This window comes from Plectropomus leopardus, chromosome 20, assembly GCF_008729295.1.
Source record: "Plectropomus leopardus isolate mb chromosome 20, YSFRI_Pleo_2.0, whole genome shotgun sequence".
Taxonomy (NCBI): domain Eukaryota; kingdom Metazoa; phylum Chordata; class Actinopteri; order Perciformes; family Serranidae; genus Plectropomus; species Plectropomus leopardus.
In genome coordinates this window covers 7300321-7312364 of record NC_056482.1, presented here as the reverse complement: position 1 = coordinate 7312364, position 12044 = coordinate 7300321, and the positions used below count along the sequence as shown (strand labels likewise).

Sequence of the window (12044 nt, the reverse complement as noted above, 5' to 3'; positions counted from 1 at the left end):
GCAGTTCAGCTTGCTGAGATGCCACCAAAATGTTCCAAAGTATAGCTTTACTACACACCTATGCTGTCTGGTGGCATTTTATGCAGCTTATTTTATGCCATAGAATGTTTCCATTCCATTGGGCAGATGTGGCTCAGGAGGTAGAGTGGGTCTACTAATTAGGAAGACTGGCGGTTTAATCCTCGGCCCCTCCAGTTCGTGGGCAAGATACTGAACCCCAAATTGCTCCCGATGGCTGTTGTGTTAGTGTATCAGTGAGGCAGAATGGTTACTGAGTAATAGTGGCACCTTGTGTGTGAACGTGTATGTGAATGGGTGAATGTAGTGGAACAGTGTTTGAGCGGTTGGATGACTACAAAGATGCTATACAAGTTCTTATACATTTACTATTCCCATGAAGTAGAAAAAAAGATATCAAATGAAATAATCTGTTGGTACTGGTATCACTTTGAGTACTGGGAGTAGGTTTTTTCAACAGTACCCAAATCTACCAGCTAGGTGTTGACTTTGACATTTAGATCAGATTATTTTGAGTGATTTGAGTATTAAAATAAGTAATATTGTTTCATGAAATGCAGACAAGCATTATGTGCTGTAACCATAATGACTGATCTGATTGTGATAACATCAACACTGTTGTACACATAAGATGAATAAAATCATAGTAAATATAGTAAATACATGATAATACTGATTAAAATATTCTGTGTATTGTGCATAAAGCATTAAGAGCAAAGGTGGCAGAAGGCAGTGACACATCTGAATGAACATGATTGAAATATTTGTTGAAATATTGATTGAACTGACTGTTGATGTTTTTCCCCAACTTCATATTTCCATGTGGAAAATTACAGCGCTCCGAGATGGCTTGCTTTTTCAAACGGTTGTTAGCAGTATGGTACTGTACGGCACATCCTGGTACCCGCTGATAAGAAGGTCACTAATTCACAGTGGTGTCACATAGAGAAATGAGAATCCTCTTGTTTACGGCAGCTTTGTAGTTTGATAAATTCAGGCTTGAGGAAGTGAGATGGTATAACTGCAAAAGAGGGAAGATTTATGAAACAAAGTCTGTCTCTGTGGTACCTGCTTATTTCTTTTTAACCCCTTCCCTCTTACGCAGGTATATTCTTTTTACCATTTCTTTAGCCGTTCTTTCTATACTTCTATTGTTTTTTGTGACTTTTGTGTCAACATGTCTGTGCGACTGTGTTTACGACTACGTGTGTTGCTCACCTGCAGCCACTGGGGCCGAGCGAGTGAAAGCCGGCCCGACATGTGTCACACTTCTCCCCTGTCACGCCAGCTCGACACGCACACCTTCCCTCTGCATCACACTGCAGACTCACTGAACCTGGGAGGGACAGCAGATGGATCAGTGGGGAAAAAAATCTGAATAAAAAACGGAGAGAATGAGGACAAAAGGGAAACAGGGAGATATATTTTCAAGGAAACGTGAGCTAAAAAACTTCAGAATTGGTAAAAGTCATTGGTGAATGACATGAAATGTGTCAATATATCATTAATAATTTGTCATGCTGCAGATAACTGAATACCTGTTATTGAATTCTGTTCGAAAACCCCCAAGGATGAGGCTGAAAGAGCAGGATATAACCTCGCTGTAGCTGACACACTGTAGCTTTAGTTAATGGAGAAAAAAGAGCAGCTGGGGTATTGCGGACATGAGAGAAAAGGAAGCCTGATGGAGTCTGCTATAACCTTTCATCAATATAATGGACTCCAACAGCTCTGTGCAATCACCTTACACTATCTAGGAAATGTAGAGGAAAAAATCGCTGATGTACAGTATATTTTTCATTTCCTCCTCTGGTTCCTCTCTCTTTACCCTGATGATGGTGTAATTAAGAGCCCAAACATTTAATGTACCTACAACTAAAATTAGACTCTGTTTAATGAGTCTCTGCAATGATAAGTGAGTCGACTGGATCGATTTACAACAGCAGGGCTGAGTGAAGTCACGGGTTTATTTAATGGTCATTTGGGAGGCGAGGATAAATCAGATATGATGTGCGCAACATGAGACGAAACAAGATTCTATAAATTGTGAACCAGAGACTCTACACTTAACCCTTTGAAACTTGAGCAAATTGGATTGATTTCTTTCAAGAACAAAGGAGGAAGGCACAAGCAACAAAATGAAATGACCCAAAAATTGGAAAGGAATTACAATAAATAGATAAAAAATATCTATATATACATATCTATCTATCTATCTATCTATCAATCAATCAATCAATCAATCAATCAATCAATCAATCTATCTATCTATCTATCTGTATATATATATATATATATATCGTTTATCCCCAGGTTTTTTCTTGGTCCCTTGATTTTGAAAAATTTGGCTATAAAATTTGCAAAAGTACAGTAAATGAACTGAAATGAACAAAACAAAAAACAAATAAAATAACTGAAAAAGGAAAAAAAAATTAATAATGATAATTATAAATATTGTTTTTTTACCAGTTGTTTTTCTTTCATCCTTAGCTTTTTAAAAAAGTAATTTTCTAAAACTTCAGATTTTTCTTAGTGCTCATTGCCCCTTTCCCATATTTTGGAAAGAAATTTTACACATTTGCTCAAGGTTCAAAGGTTTATATATTTGTGAGAAGCATCTGAAAGCAGCCTAAAAAGCGATTTACTCCAGGTTCTAAGGGTTAAGACGGCTTGAGTAATGTCATGTTAATAATGATTTTAAAACATTTGGCCATAAAATTTGCAAATAATTAATCCTCTTTGCTTGCAGCTAAGTCTTGCTTGTGGTGGCTTATGGTGCTAATAGAGCATTCCAGTTTAACCATAATTCTATTTTATCATGCCAGAGAAAACAAAAATAATATTATTTGCATGGATTACAATTAGGGGTTTTAAGTTCTTATCACAACACAAAGTGTTTGCAGTTTACCATTCACATTGCAGTTGCAGGGCAGGCAGGGCTCCTCGGCAGACATCCTGTAGTGGTTCTCCCTGCAGCGCTCACAATGGGGCCCATCCGTGTTGTCTCTGCAGCTCACGCAGCGCCCCCCACTGCCGGTGCTGCGGTACTGCTCCATGTCGAACACACACTCATCTGACCTCCCACTGCAGTTACACTCTGCGGGCGGGGGAAAGAAAGAAAGGGAAAGAGCAAGAGGTCAAGTGAGGAGAGACGTGAAGAACGAGGAAAGAGCAGTAACAGGGGACGGAGTGGGCAGAGAAGGCAACAAGGTAGAAAGGACAGAAATAGATGGAGGAGAGCGAGAGAGACAGAGGGGGGTATATGTGCGAGAGATTATGTGTTCTGGGATTGGATCATAATTTAGAGGCTCGCTGCTAATCTCATTTCACACAGGCCTAATGAGGAGCCAATCGGCTGTCAGGGGGCACTTAGATAACAGTAATTCATGTTTATACAAGAGCAAATTACTCAGCTGATAACGCAGCATCACAGCTCTCATACCCCTCACATCAAATCCCTCCTTAGTTTACCAGTTACCCTGAGGGGGGATTTAGGTGAAATTGCCCATTTTATTATGAATCAAGCTCTCTGTTGTGCCGGCAATAACCATATGATTATTCCTTCCTGTTAATCAGGAGTCTCAGCAGTGTTCACTTTATTTCAAAGATAAAAAATGATCACCAGTTGCTTTCAAACCCAACACACTACAAACTTGGAATGGCTGGTGAAAAACATTTAATTTGCTAAAAAGATTAAATAAGATGCTTCATGTTTCTTTTGGGTCTGACTACTGTTATATTCATAAGATCATTATGAGTAAATAAGGGTTCATCATCGCTAAGAAAATCTGCATTTGTTCTTTTTTTAAATTTATTTTAACGTTGTCACAATGTAACAAGCTATATACACGCCGTTGATGTTTAGTCACATCAGAGAGATGATACGGCTGACGTGTTAGTAAAGGGATAGCAAACAAGCATACAAAAACCAGCAATAACATTCATCTGGGATTGTGATTCTAACCACTTATCAAAAGCCAAATATTCATGCTCCTTCTAGGTCTTTTTGGTCCTTCCCAACTTTTGACAATAGTGTGATGCTAAATATTCCACTGTGTTCACCAGCTAGTTGCTAACTTTGTAGCTTGAAGGAGATGAAAGGCCCCTCCCACTAACTCTAAAGAAGTCTGATTTAAATTTAACTCTATTTTCTACACTCATTTAGTGTTTTTTGTCATTGCTTTTGATTCTCCTTCCAAGTGTAGGTTTTATCTTCTCTACATTTTACATATTTTTGTGTGTATGTGTGTGTGCTTGAAACCCACATCTTTACAACAAGGGCAGGACTTGTTCAGTCAAAATCAGCTGAGCTTTTGTCAGTCACTGGAGCTAGGCTGTACAAGGTTATATTGTATTTTAAATATTCTGGTATTGGAAGAATCCGAGTGATACTGATAAATCACGCGGCAGGTGAGCGGTACATGTGGGAAGGTGAAACGCATTTGCAAAAATGCAAGCTTGAGACCCACCACCTATCGTCTGACCCCAATTTAGCTTCATATTAGCCTTTTTTTATGATCTGCATTCATATGCAGATATCTTTTTTATAATGATTAGCAAAAAGCCCAGGAATTCATTTGCTACACCCCTAAATTACTGGCAATAACATCGAGAGGCTTATCATTGTTAGACCAAAAGCCATGATGTTTCATTTTCTGTTCCTGTAGATATGTTAAGAAAGATGATGATGACGAAATAGAGATGATAAGGTGTGTGGCTGTGGAGGATAACTTTGATGGAGCTGTTAGTCAATCGAGTATTGCAACAAATTACATTCGCTGTTGAGCGTGGTGAAGTAATTACTTTTCTATCTGTGATATGTAACAAGTGATTCATTTGTTTTGGAAGTAACTATGATAATGTGTATGGTGGATTTATCAGAGTTTTTACTAAAAACAGCTGCCATCTGCATCAAAAACTACAAGTGCTGAAAGCGATGGACGTTATCCAAAATATTCAAACTGTGGCCATAAAACAAAAATGAGTCAAAAGAAGCTAAAACCTTGTGGAGCTGAGAGCAACTGAAGAGTCAGGTGTTAATTCTACGTTAGTTCTCTTCATTAAAAGCTACTCCTTTCACATTACACATTGAAATTTCAACCCAATGTTGGCATGTACAATTCTGCAAACCACGGATATGTAACATTTGCACCTGATTATGTAGCAGATACGTTGAAACTTTAATTTTCTTTACATGTCAACAACACTTTGGTTAACGTATGGTTATATTTAAGCACAAACCACTTGGTTAGAGTTATGAAAAGATTTTGTTTTTGCTTAAAGTAATGACAGCGAAATAAAAGATGCAAATGCCATCGATGTGTTGCCAAAAACCCTGTTATGCTGCAGTTGTCTCAACTACGTCTCGCGCCCACCACCATCCCTTCACCAGTCAGCAGATATGCATGTGATCAGATTTACACCACTTTAGAAACACTGACATTATACATATAAAACGTACAAGTGTAGCATATCTGTGGTTTACAGAAATGTACGCCGCCAACATTTTCTTACGGCAACTGGGCTGGAATTTGACTTATTTTTAATCTAAAAATATTGAGTGCTGCATCCGTCCTGAAATTGTACTCCTGATGGATGGAATAAAAAGATACTGTAGGAGCCTTTGCACCGCTGGGAGTGGCCTTTTGAACACAACATGCGTCTTTGAGTAATGCTGAGTCTCTTGTTATCACATCTGCAATCCGTCTGCTCACAGGGGCAACAGAATCTGACAAAAACTGACATTCTGCACAGGAAGCTGCTGCAGCATGACTCACATCTGATTGGCACTGGTGGGCAACTAGAGCACAAATACCACCAGCCGGCTCTACCTGTCAGCTCCCATCCACTCTGTCTTTATGGTGCCGGCTAGTGATGCAGCCCCTGCTGGTTTCGGGAGCTGATAGCCAGGTGGCAGTACTTTCAACAGACTGAACCTACGAGGTGCATATTCATGTTAAATCTAGCATACACCGTGTTGTAATCTGTGATGATATCATGGAGAACATTTGATACTCCCAGGCTATCCTCAAAAACCTAACAATTATCTCAAAATTATGTTTTACTCACATAACTTCAGGTCTATCAGTAGGTTATGTCAAAAGTGACTTCAAGTGTGAACCAAAGCGAGGAAAATGAGTTTGTGTAATTATGGTCCTTCATCCTGAAATGAGCTTTAGGGCAAACTGAACATCTGGCTTCCCATCCCTCTTAGCAAGTTCAAAAGTATATTTGCTAATGTTTTAATTATTCACTGCTTTTATTAAGCTTTTTTTTTTGTTGCTGTTTTAAATTGGTTTTTCGGTATCTGCAATGAAAAATAGGTATGTGATTTGAATAACTTTGTATCCTTGTTGACTCAAGTGTATTTTTCAATGTTGTCATTTAAATTACCAGCCTGTTATGTTGATACTGGAAAGGTCAACCTCTTATCTTAACATTTTAATAAGCATGTTAAAATGAAGGAGTGAACAATGAGTGTGGCACAACAGTCTAACCCTTGTTTTCTTTCAAAAACATGGGAAAGAGGCAATGAGCAATGAAAGAAGAAATCACCCAAAAATGTGACAGAAATTAAGGAAGAGTACAAGAAAGTTCCCTGAAAATTTGTAACTAAACAAAAATAAATAAATAAAAAGCAAAACTGAAAAAACAAACACAACAAAAAAACAAATAAAAGAAACAAGGAAATGACCTGGAAAAAAAAATTAGGATAATTATAAGTATGGATAACTTTAAATATAGTGTCACCTTAGCTCATTTCTTTTTTTTCTTTTAGACATTCTTCAAAAATCATTTTCTAAATCCACTTATTTCTTGCAAATCGTGGAACATTTCTTATGAAGTTTCTCATTGCCTTTTTTTTCATGTTGTTAAAAGAAATTGCACCAATTAGCGCAGGGTTCAAAGGTTGTCTGAAAATAGCACAAGAAAACTGATGTTGGCCCCGTTTTCAGATGGCTAAAGGTGGTGTTTATGTGATGAATTTTGCCACAAGCAGTGCACACATACAGAACAGCAGAGTGAACTGAGACAGAGCAAATCACTTTAAGCTGTTCTCCAACAGATGCAACACACAGATTTCTACGCAGCTTTCCACAGCCTGTGTTTGGCCATCTTGACCACATTTTGGTTTGTCCGCCCACAACCACCTCTTCCGTGTGCCTCCCTCGATCCTGTCCTGGAGACCACACAGCCTGCCACTGTGGAGGCTCCACACAAGTAAGGAGGCACACTTAGCTCCACACTCAGTTGGTTGATTGATGGAGCCACCTCCTCAAACACTATGCCTCACACATTTTTTGGATGAGAAATCTGCTGGATTACAATAGAAATACTTTACAATACAACACCATGGGGTATTTTGGTGGCGGCTGGCAGCTTTCTTAGCTATAAATTCTATTTTTCTCCATATATAGACAGAGGGACGTGTGGTAGATGCATTTCTTGCTAAGGTGAACAAGAAAAAGAAACTGAAATGTGACTTTAGCAGATAGATTTGCACAAGGTCTGATATGGTTTAAGGTTGATTTGTATGTATAGTTGTTCTACTAAAAACCCATTCTCCTGGAAACTTAGTTTATATGCTAATAATTTGCACAGGTGGCACCTTCTCAAAATGTTGTTACCACAGGCAAATGCAGCCAGCAATTACATAATGTTTTTGGCACAAGACATTAGTAGTTCTTGTACTGTAATTTCTGGGAGGCAAGTTTGGTGATTATGGTGACAACCTGTGAAAGCAGTCTGGCATGAGTCACTTTTCTTGTGTACACATGAGTCTGGGTATCATGTAAAATTTATAATAGGAGTTCCAATACCAGTACCCTTAAAGTGATACCAACACCAATAGAGTACTTCATCTTATACCTTTTCCTACTTTATTTAATGTGAGTGAAAGCATTCAGTAAACTAATCTAATTATTTTAATTACTTTCCCATGTTTTAATGGTATCTTGGCACGCTGAACTGCCAAATTTGCACAATACACTGCGCTCCACCTCACAACACCATAGGCTGTTCAGGTTGTAGCTGCTGCTGTAGTGGGCCCATCACACAATGCATTAAAATAAAGAATGCGTGAGGTGATACCTTGTGAGCAAAACCAGTTATTTTTTCCAGAGCTGGGTACAAAGAGGATTAATCGCGGTATCGTTTGACTGGGGAAGATTTTATGGTAGTGGGTTATTTCATTCAATACATTAAGGCCCGGACACACTAAATCGACATCAAAGAACTACTGGTGACGAAGGTCAACTGGTGCTTCAACTCACGTTGCCTGTGTCTTGGCCAAAAAGATGCTCTTGAATGCACTGCACAGACTACAGCCATGGTCAGCTAGCATGTACGTTTTGCACCTGCGTGGGAGAAAATAACTCTCCAGCAGTAGTCTGTATTTGCAGTCTGTATTTGTCTTTCAACCGGGGAAACCAGAAGACCAACAGGACAGATTCAAGATGCTAGCCAGCCATTTAGCACATTAACAACACAACCCAGTGTCGAAAGAACAAATGATTTTCACCGCGTGCTAGCCACCAATAACACTAACATTTATGAACTGTTTTGAAAAAGAGATCGATGGCAAAACTAGATATACCGCCACGCCTTTTTAACCAGTCAAGGTGCACTTACAGTTTACATCCATGTCCGCGCATACATGGATGCTTCGCACACATCTTCCCCCACAGCAACATTTTATGAGGTCTTCGTGACCTTGATCTTTGACCTTGACTGCCAGATTCTAATCAGTTCATTCTGAGTCTGGATGTTTGTACCAAATTTGAGGAAAACTCCCTCAAGGCCATCTTCAGATATTGCGTTCACAAAAATGATATGGATTCAAAGTCACAGTGACCTTGATCTTTGAAAACCAAATTCTAAGTAGCTTATTGTTGAGTGTGAGCGAATGTTTGTGTCAAATTTGAAGAAATTCCTTCCAGGTGTTTTTGAGTTGTCTCTTTTACAAGGATGAAACATACAAGGTCACAATGACCTACACCTTTGACCACAAAAATGGAATCAGTTCATTCTTGGGTCCAAGTGAAAGTTTTTGCCAAATTAAAAAAAAAAATCCCTCAAGGTTTTTCTGTCACAAGAATGACAGAGGAGGTCATAGGGACCTTGACCACTGACCTATGAACAACAAATTCTAATCAGCTTATCGTTGTGTCCAAGTGAATGTTGGTGCCACATGGACAATCCAAAAACAAAATGCCTCTAGCCTCCGCTATCGCTAGCACAGAGGCATAAAAAAAAAATCTCTTAGGTTTTATGACAAGTTTGTTTCAATCTCCCGCCATCTATTGATGCCAAGCCATAGTCATACATGTGGTTTGTTTAGTAAAGGTGGTCAGTTAGTTTTGAAAACAATTACCTAGAATCCTAAACTATCTGAACCACCCTTCTCTGCAGCTCCTGCATGCCTTCATTACAAATGTGTGTCTCCACTACAAAAAAAACTTGCTGCATTGTCTCCGTGTGGAAAAAGGGAAAAAGGGATGGCCCAGTGCCTTCAGTGACTATGAGCCAGTAGCACTAACCTCTCCTGACAGGCTGGTCTTGCAGCACTTCAGACTCCTGCTGAGGGCTTTCAAGGACTCTTAAATTTGCATATCATGCCCATATAGGCGTGGATGTTGCCATAATATTGCTCCTTGAGGCTTTGTTTCATGGAGATCAGCCCGGACACATAGTGAGAGCCATGTTCATTCTATATATACGGTGCTTTTAACAGCACGCCGTTTCCTTGGAATAAACTCTTATTGCAGTAGTAGCACTATGCAAAATCAGGTCACAGAGATGCAATGTGTTAATATCAAGGTTGATTTTTCTCCTTTTGATAATCAAAATAGAAGTAGTTAACTCGTGTCAGCATCACTTTAAGTGTTAGTAGATGTTTGATCGAAAGTATCCTTTGCTCTATACAAAAACATCAAATCAGCCGCTGTGATGCAAATACTTCCTGAACTACTCACCAAATGACATAATGCCACACATGAAAAGATATGTAAATCACTAAAAGGATGAAATGATAACAACAATATATGGAATCCAGGTCATGCATGAGCTGGAATATTGAGTCCAAACTAGGAATGTTTTCATATGTTATTGGTAATAACAAAAAGCCTCTAATTTTGGAAAGACAGTGGTTGAGGAAATTAGTTAGAACTACAATTACAGCACAGTCTCAAGGTGGACACCTATGATAAGTGTCAGCAATTGAGAATCTGACCAAATGTCTCCGACTCTGTTCCTGAGATATTACCTTGAATAATGGGTAAAAGTGAGGTCACAGTAACCTTGACCTTTGACCATCAAAACTTTGATCGGTTCATTTGTGAGTCTAAGTGAATGCTTGTGGGAAAATTTGAGGAAATTCCTTTAACGTGTTCTTGAGCTATTGCCGTCGCAAGAATGATTCGAATGCAAGGTCATGAAGTCTCAAAGAATGAGACACAGTGACCTTTGACCTATACCCACCAAAATCTCATCAGTTCATTCTTGAGTCCATGTGAACATTTGTGTCACCACCCAAGGGCTATTGCTGCTGCGGAATCACATAATACAGAAACATACGGAAACTTATCCTGATTTTGAAATTCAGCGATCTGTGTATCGGCTGTTTTTCAGCAGCAGGGCACGGTTTTATGGAGACTTGAGGAATTTACCACCTCACCTCACCTGCATGAGAGGTGATGCAATTCACCCTCTTCTTGTCTTGTGCCCTTATATATTGTTGCAGAATGCATTGTAGAGAGGGACCACAGTCCCTGCAGGCACAATAATTTCTCATTTTTACATCTAATTTGCTGGACGAATGAGATGTCGGACCAGCAGAGAGAGCAGAACACCAGCAGTGATAAGAAACCAGTCTATGAGGGATCATGCTGCACACATATCTTTGCAACCTTTAGTGTGCTGCTACAGAGGAATCAGACCTCTACCTAACCCACACACTCCTGCGCCTACTGTTGCTTTTGAGCGTAGGTTAAGATATGAATCTCTAGTAAGAGGTCCTGCAAAAAAGCAGCATTTCGGAAACAGGATAAGTTCAGTTGTCCAACAGTTGTTTACCACACCTGAAGGTTGAAGTCTCTAAACTGTAAAATAATCCTAATTTCCTCTCCACCCATGCTAAAGGAATGTGTAATGGCAGAGTGATATGTACAAAGACAGGCCATTCATTTTCTAAATGTTTTATTCTTTAACATTATTTAGGCTTTAACACAGCTCTCTCTCTCTCTCTCTCTCTTTCTCTCTCTCTCATATATATATATATATATATATATATATATATATATATATATATATATATATATATATATATATATATATATATATATATATATATATATATATATATAAAATATATAAATATTACCTTACTTTAGTGTGGCTGACTTCCAATATCACAGGAGCATTTTGACATTTTGGGAAAAATGCTTATACCTTTCTTGCTTGGCGTAGGTATGAGACTGATACCAGTGTTTATGCTAAATATAATGAAACTAGATCCACGAGACAGTTAGCTTAGCATGGAAACTGCAAGTGGGGGAAACAATCAGCCTGGGTTGGTGGTACCTTTAGTAAATGGATGATTGAGCAGTAAAGTACGAAGTGCTTTGTGTTCCAAGCTATAAGTGTATTCCATGTACTGTTAACATGTGATTATAGTGCATTTTCTGTCCTGACTCCTTGTGACCTGCAGGTACTCCACTACATGCAGCACGTTTGTAATGCGTATCATGTGGGCGCAGCCCTGTGACAGTTGAGGTGGAAAGGAGTCAGCAGGAAACTAAGAGAAAGGATGTTGACAGGTTGTAATTAGTATTTCAGGAGGGAACAGCTTTTTTCTATATTATTGGAAAGGTTTGCTCTATGATCAATGTTTAGTTTGATCTGCGTTTCGTGTTTCAGTGTGCAGATCATATAATGTTATTGTAGGGCTAAGTATAAATAATGCTAAATTATACTAGTGTATTCCTTACACTGGATGTTAGTCTGCCATGGAAGTTATATAATGTACA

General features: G+C 38.8%; 1 protein-coding gene across 1 annotated transcript in view; it reads right to left on the bottom strand.

Annotated features, from left to right (window-relative positions):
- The window catches only part of lamc3 (laminin, gamma 3), a 139608-nt gene that overhangs the window by 83837 nt on the left and 43727 nt on the right, over nucleotides 1–12044 (bottom strand). Inside the window, exons 5-6 of the mRNA XM_042509210.1 lie at nucleotides 2927–3115; nucleotides 1237–1354 (exon numbers count right to left, since the gene is read on the bottom strand). Of these exons, the coding sequence (XP_042365144.1) occupies nucleotides 1237–1354; nucleotides 2927–3115 (307 nt within the window). The remainder of the gene's footprint in view (nucleotides 1–1236; nucleotides 1355–2926; nucleotides 3116–12044) is intronic.